The 7265-nt window shown below is 34.2% G+C and overlaps 1 protein-coding gene across 1 annotated transcript; it reads left to right on the plus strand.

The window, feature by feature from the left end:
• Positions 1-3643: 3643 nt before the first annotated feature.
• Positions 3644-7202, plus strand: LOC112026168 (eukaryotic translation initiation factor 3 subunit C). Its single transcript, XM_065775182.1, has 3 exons — positions 3644-3759; positions 4489-4559; positions 4679-7202. Exons 2-3 carry the CDS (start codon positions 4533-4535, stop codon positions 6599-6601), a joined length of 1950 nt encoding a protein of 649 aa, XP_065631254.1. The 5' UTR covers positions 3644-3759; positions 4489-4532; the 3' UTR covers positions 6602-7202.
• The last annotated feature ends 63 nt before the right edge of the window (positions 7203-7265 follow it).

Raw genomic sequence — 7265 nt, forward strand, 5'->3', positions numbered from 1 at the left:
TAGGTTAATTACATATTAGTTTTTTTTTAAATACTTTATAAAAAACTGTACGCAATTCTTTGATATTATATGAAATCTTATTTGTGCATAGACGAAAACCATTGTGACTGTTATTTGATAAAGATTTGGCTTGGTTGAAGTTAAAGTGTGCGGTAATGAAAACAGGGTTGGTGAATATGGAGTTCAAGATTTGGAAACACACCTGAATTGGAGCATAGATTTCACTAGTAGCCGAGTCAGGATGTCGTACACAACCCCCGGGAGATGCTGTGACATCATAGGTGGTTCTGCTCTATTTGTATTACAAACTTAAAGAGATTGAAGGGTTTGAGTTTCAGAATTCTGATCTGAGATTAGGTAGGGAATGCCAAATATATCTATCTTTATGTGAAGCTCTACAATTTTTTTTGCCTTCACGTTACTGACTATACATTTTGTTTTAGGAGAATGCAAAAGGGACTCTACAACTTGAGCTAGGATTGAGCAAGTTTATCAATATTCAAGTTCATTCTTTGAGCCAATTATTAACGATATACAACTTTTATTTCTTTATTTTATTTTAAGAGATAAACTACTTAATGATAAAAATGAATGAATTAGAGTCTTGATAGTATACTATTCATTATATGGAGTTCAAGATTTGGAAACACACCTGAATTGGAGCATAGATTTCACTAGTAGCCGAGTCAGGATGTCGTACACAACCCCCGGGAGATGCTGTGACATCATAGGTGGTTCTGCTCTATTTGTATTACAAACTTAAAGAGATTGAAGGGTTTGAGTTTCAGAATTCTGATATGAGATTAGGTAGGGAATGCCAAATATATCTATCTTTATGTGAAGCTCTACAATTTTTTTTGCCTTCACGTTACTGACTATACATTTTGTTTTAGGAGAATGCAAAAGGGACTCTACAACTTGAGCTAGGATTGAGCAAGTTTATCAATATTCAAGTTCATTCTTTGAGCCAATTATTAACGATATACAACTTTTATTTCTTTATTTTATTTTAAGAGATAAACTACTTAATGATAAAAATGAATGAATTAGAGTCTTGATAGTATACTATTCATATGGAGTTCAAGATTTGGAAACACACCTGAATTGGAGCATAGATTTCACTAGTAGCCGAGTCAGGATGTCGTACACAACCCCCGGGAGATGCTGTGACATCATAGGTGGTTCTGCTCTATTTGTATTACAAACTTAAAGAGATTGAAGGGTTTGAGTTTCAGAATTCTGATATGAGATTAGGTAGGGAATGCCAAATATATCTATCTTTATGTGAAGCTCTACAATTTTTTTTGCCTTCACGTTACTGACTATACATTTTGTTTTAGGAGAATGCAAAAGGGACTCTACAACTTGAGCTAGGATTGAGCAAGTTTATCAATATTCAAGTTCATTCTTTGAGCCAATTATTAACGATATACAACTTTTATTTCTTTATTTTATTTTAAGAGATAAACTACTTAATGATAAAAATGAATGAATTAGAGTCTTGATAGTATACTATTCATTTTTAGTTCTTTAAAAATCTAAAAATTTAATAAAGTTCTTTAAAAATCTAAAAATTTAATAAAATTTCTGTAATTTGGTGAAGTCACGTGACGCAATCATAACGTCTAAACCCAACTTTTATTATATATAATATAATATGATTTGCCCAAGACTAAAGTAAAATTGATAAATTTCAAATTATAATAAAGACTGTAGGGATATTGGGCCCAAGAGCCCATCGTTTGTTCATGTTATGAGTTTGTGGCCCAATCCAAGGACAAGGGGTTGTCTGAGGAAGAGGAATCTTATTTAGTAAAAGTTGTATTGGTAAATAAAGGTTAACTTTGACTGTAATGGCTTAAGGAATAGGCCGAGGATAAATTAGTCCTCGGCTAACCAATGCCGATGTCCAAAAAGGTTATTAGTCACTCGGGATGAAGTCCCAAGGAGTCTTGTTGGTGTTGATAAGCATTGAAAGAATGGTGAACAAGGCAATGCCCTAAAACATCTAAAGGGGAAAGTTGTTACCTCCTCATTAAATGCACTGCAACTAACACTCTGGCTGCATTAATGTGGAGGTAATACCTAAACAGTAGATGACAGCTTTATAGCTACTATATGAAGATTACTGGAAGAAGATGATGGGACAAGTATCCACAGGAACTATCTAGCATGCACGTGGAAGTTGGAAGTGAGGAGGAAGGGGGTATATATGAAGAAGGGAGCAACAAGGCTGAGGGATCGGAAAAATTGGAAGAGGAAAACACTGAAACATTCTTGAACCAAACTTGTAAACCAATTTGAGAATAATATATAAGAATAGTGTACCTCGGATCTTGCTGAGGACTGTTTTTCTTCAATACAACACTATAATCTATTCCAACGTTTGTCTGATTAACTAAAGCTAGTTTTTCAACTCATACTCTATAAATTTATTGTTTTGGGCTATTTGAGCTTAAGTCTATCCACGTAGTGGACTACAAGTTCAAATCTGGTCCTCACAAAGACTAACATAAATATTAATGCAAGCATAAAATTTAAAATCATATGATCCCACAACTTACTATATCATTGTCATAAGTGCTCTACGAGATTTGTTAAAAAATTATCATTGGAAAAATTTAAATTGTTATAGTTGGGAGATTTAAAAAATATAGCCGTTGGGAATGAAGGAAGATTAAGAAAACAATAAAGAAAGATTAAGAAAAAAATTAAAGAAAGAATGAAGATATAATATTTAAATGAGATAGATAAAAAAAAATAAAAAATTAGTTAGAAAGTGTATTTGTAAAAGTAGGTAGGCAAAAGACAGTAAACAAAAGGAACTATAGTACTCTCCAAATGGTACAAAAGTTTGAAGAGGCTGTACTGTCCAAATTTAGTCTTTCAATACTAAATTTCGTTAGAGTTAATTGAAAAATAGACAGCATGAGGTCAAGTATACTGTATTTTTTAAATAGGAAATCATTCTTATGTTTTAATAATTCAAGGAATGAAGTGTAATTAGAGTAATAATTTAAGCTGAAAGGAAGAGTGTAATTTCTCCAAAATCAATAAAGAAAGAGGAAGATGTTCCATTAATGAGAAAAATATAAAAAAATAATTTTTTTGTTTACACTCTATTTGTTTCAAAGTTAACATTTTCAAGAAAATGAATCATTTTCCTAAGAACATTTTCAATAAAATTATCTTATTTTTCTTTGTTAGGTAGTAACCTTAAAGTAAATTGAAATTTTATCTCTTGAATTTCCTTATGTAGTTTAACGCAAGATAGAATTATTTTCCTTCTTTAACTTAGCACGAGATAAAGTTTTTTTTAAAAAAAAAAAAGCAAAAAAAACTATATTTCATCTCAAATTAAGCTAAATATGAGAAGTTAAAGAGATAATTTCCATTTAACCCATTTTTTTAATACTACCAAACACAAGTAAATGCAAAAAACTATATTTACATAAGATTTTTCATTGAAAAAAATGGAGTTAGTGAAAAATAAAAATAAAATTAATGAAGAAAAAAAAGAGAAAAGTTTTCCATCAAAATCAGAAGAAAAGTTTATTTCATCCCAAAAGAAAAAAAAAAAAGAAAAAAAAAAAGTTTAGGTTGGGGCCTTGGGCTATACAAGCCCAGCCCCATAGTAACTAACACTATTACCCAATGATCTAGTAATCCACTTATCAAACCTGACCGTCTTCACTTCCCTTATTTTTGTCTCTCAGCTCTTGTTCCTGCGGTGCTGTCTCTGGTTTTCGAAACACACAGGTGCTCTCTCTCTCTTAGGGTTTATCTTAAGTAACTCTATTTGGTTGCCGAGAAAATGTGAAAATCAATCGGTTATTTAAATCAAACATTCTATCATAGATCCCTAACCTTATCTCGTTTTTTCTTCGTACAGTTTAGTTTTTTTTTCGTTGTAGGTATGCATTTCTGATTTATTTTAATTTTAATTTTAATTTTCAATCGAAGAATTATTGGCTACTGGACTTTCCAGAGTCTTCGCTCGAGGCTAGTATGACTTACATCAAACTTCTGATTTCAATTTTGTAGCTTAGCTGAGAAATTTAAGAGTATAATATTATTGATTTTTATTGAATCAGTTTTATTATGTGAAGGGTAATTTTGATTTTCAGTTTTTGATGCTCTTTTGCTCTGACTTAGATTGGCCAAGTAAATGTTTTTAAGACCCAGTAGAGTGTGTTGGTTAATGTATATGTTATGTGGATTCTTTTATAAGTAAGAATGAAATCTGTTAAATTTTTTTTTTTTTTTAAGTTCTTTAAATTTATAATCTTTTCACAATACCCATAAGGGGTTATAAAGATTTTTGCATACTTGTGTGCTTTTAACTGTTTTGTGTGGGTAAATGCTTATCTTGTTCATGGTATTGTGTGATGCAAAATGGAGAACCAGGGATGTTTTTATCTAGACACTTCAATCTGATTTGTTAATTCACTGAAGAATATGAAACTTTTGTTTCTGTTTAAAATGCAGTTTCTGGAGATTTGTAATCTGTTGAATTTAACCAATTTCTGAGAATGGGATCACGTTTCTGGACGTCCCAGGTACTTACCTTTTATTTTGATACCTTGCTAGTCTCAATTACTCTATTCTTTATTATGTTTAAACTTTGAGAACCAGTTTTGATAAAGGTTGTTATAAAATCATTTTGTGTTATTGACAGGGTGGCAGTGATTCTGAAGAGGAAGAAAGTGATTATGATGAAGAGGTTGAGAATGGGGGACCTGCTGATGCTAGCACTGAAGCTGCTAATACAAGATACCTTAAAGGGAATGCTGCCAGTGATAGTGATGAATCTGATGACCAAAAGCGGGTTGTCAGGTCTGCAAAAGATAAGCGCTTTGAGGAAATGTCAGCTACGGTTGACCAGATGAAGAATGCAATGAAAATAAATGACTGGGTTAGCTTACAGGAAAGTTTTGATAAGATAAATAAGCAGCTGGAGAAAGTCATGCGTGTGATAGAGTCTGAAAAGGTCCCTAACCTTTACATAAAAGCACTTGTGATGCTGGAGGACTTCCTGAGTCAGGCTTTGGCAAACAAGGATGCGAAGAAGAAGATGAGCAGCAGCAATGCCAAGGCCTTGAACTCAATGAAACAGAAACTTAAGAAAAACAACAAACAGTATGAGGATATGATTACTAAGTGTAGGGAAAATCCTGCAAGTGAGGAGGAAAGGGATGAGGATGATGAGGAGGACGAGGATGAAGAAACTGATTCAGAGATTGAAGAGGATCCGACAAAGATTGAATTCAAAGATTCTGAGGATGATGATGATGATGATGACAAGCTTGGGGATAGCCAAGATGATGATGATGGAGCTTGGGAGAAGAAGATGAGCAAGAAAGATAAGCTCATGGATAAACAATTTAGGAATCCTAGTGAGATCACATGGGATACAGTTAACAAGAAATTCAAGGAGGTTGTGGCTGCTCGGGGTAGGAAAGGAACTGGAAGATTTGAGCAGGTTGAGCAGCTTACTTTTTTGACCAAGGTTGCCAAGACCCCTGCTCAAAAACTGGAAATTCTATTCAGTGTTGTCTCAGCACAATTTGATGTCAATCCGGGACTTAATGGCCACATGCCTATAAATGTATGGAAGAAATGTGTGCAGAACATGCTTGTGATATTGGACATTCTTGTTCAGTATCCCAACATAGTGGTGGATGATATGGTGGAACCAGATGAGAATGAAACCCAGAAGGGACCAGAATATAATGGTACTATCCGGGTTTGGGGAAACCTGGTTGCCTTTGTTGAAAAGATAGATGCTGAGTTTTTCAAGAGCTTACAATGCATTGATCCCCACACACGTGAGTATGTTGAGAGACTCAGGGATGAGCCTATGTTTTCGGTTCTTGCTCAAAATGTGCAGGATTATTTAGAACGGGTTGGGGACCTCAAAGCTGCTGCAAAGGTTGCATTAAAGCGGGTTGAACTCATATATTATAAGCCACAAGAGGTTTATGATGCCATGAGAAAACTAGCTGAGCAGACGGGAGATGGAGATAATGGAGAAGTAGGTGAGGAGCCTAAAGTTCTTGAAGAAAGTAGGGGGCCATCTGCATTTATTGTTACTCCAGAGCTTGTGCCTCGGAAACCCACCTTTCCAGAGAATAGCAGGACAATGATGGATTGTTTGGTGGCCCTCATCTACAAGTTTGGGGATGAGCGGACTAAAGCAAGAAGTATGCTATGTGATATTTACCACCATGCTCTTCTAGACGAGTTTTCAATTTCACGTGACTTGCTGCTAATGAGTCATTTACAGGACAGTATTCAGCATATGGACATATCAACACAGATCCTTTTCAATAGAGCCATGGCACAACTTGGTCTATGTGCTTTTCGAGTTGGATTAATTACTGAGGGCCATGGCTGCCTTTCTGAACTATATTCTGGAGGAAGGGTAAAGGAGTTGCTTGCACAAGGTGTTTCGCAAAGCCGATATCATGAGAAGACTCCAGAACAGGTACTGATGTTTGCTTCTGTTTATTTGTACATTAATCCTTATTTGCCACTCTTCTCTCTCCCTCTCTCTCTCTCTCTTTTTGAATTTTTAATTTTTAAAATTAGAAGCTTGTAGCCTAACAGGTCAGACTTGTAAATTGCATAGACCTTGGTTGATACAATATGATTGCAACCTTTCATACCGTGTGAGGTTTTGTCTGAATGCTTTTTGGGTTGAATTGTTTTCTATTGTTTGTCTATACAGTCATGCAAACATCATGGTAGATGATGGAGGAATGAAAGTAATAAATGACGATAAAATTTTATGATATGGTGATTAAATTTAAGGTTAAGAAAAAAGTGAATTTAGATTTTGACATATGAATGAATTTAGGCCAAGAGCCTTTGGCACCTCCAACTGTTCCAATGGAAACATCCAGGGTTCAAGTCCCCCCTCCCCCATTGTTACTATCAAATTATAAAAATTAAAAGAATATAAAGATTTTAATGTGAGGTTAGCTGCAATTCTGTTGTTTAGATTCCATTCGTCTTGTGTATGATGATGAAAGCCTGTAGGCTGTGTAGAATGTGTTTTATGAGACTTATTTGTTGGTTTTTTACTCCATTTGAAATTAGAAAGTGTGCATCTTTTCTTGTAAATAGTGTTGTTGGATTAGCTTCTGTACATCTTCTATGTTATGTAAGTTGGTACATCTATGTATGTTATGTCCAAGGACTCACTGTTGTAATTGTCTCCCCCCACCCCCAAAAAAAAAAAAAAAAAAAAAAAAACAGAAAAA

The sequence above is a fragment of the Quercus suber genome, unplaced genomic scaffold (genome assembly GCF_002906115.3).
Source record: "Quercus suber isolate HL8 unplaced genomic scaffold, Cork oak 2.0 scaffold_106, whole genome shotgun sequence".
NCBI classification, from domain to species: domain Eukaryota; kingdom Viridiplantae; phylum Streptophyta; class Magnoliopsida; order Fagales; family Fagaceae; genus Quercus; species Quercus suber.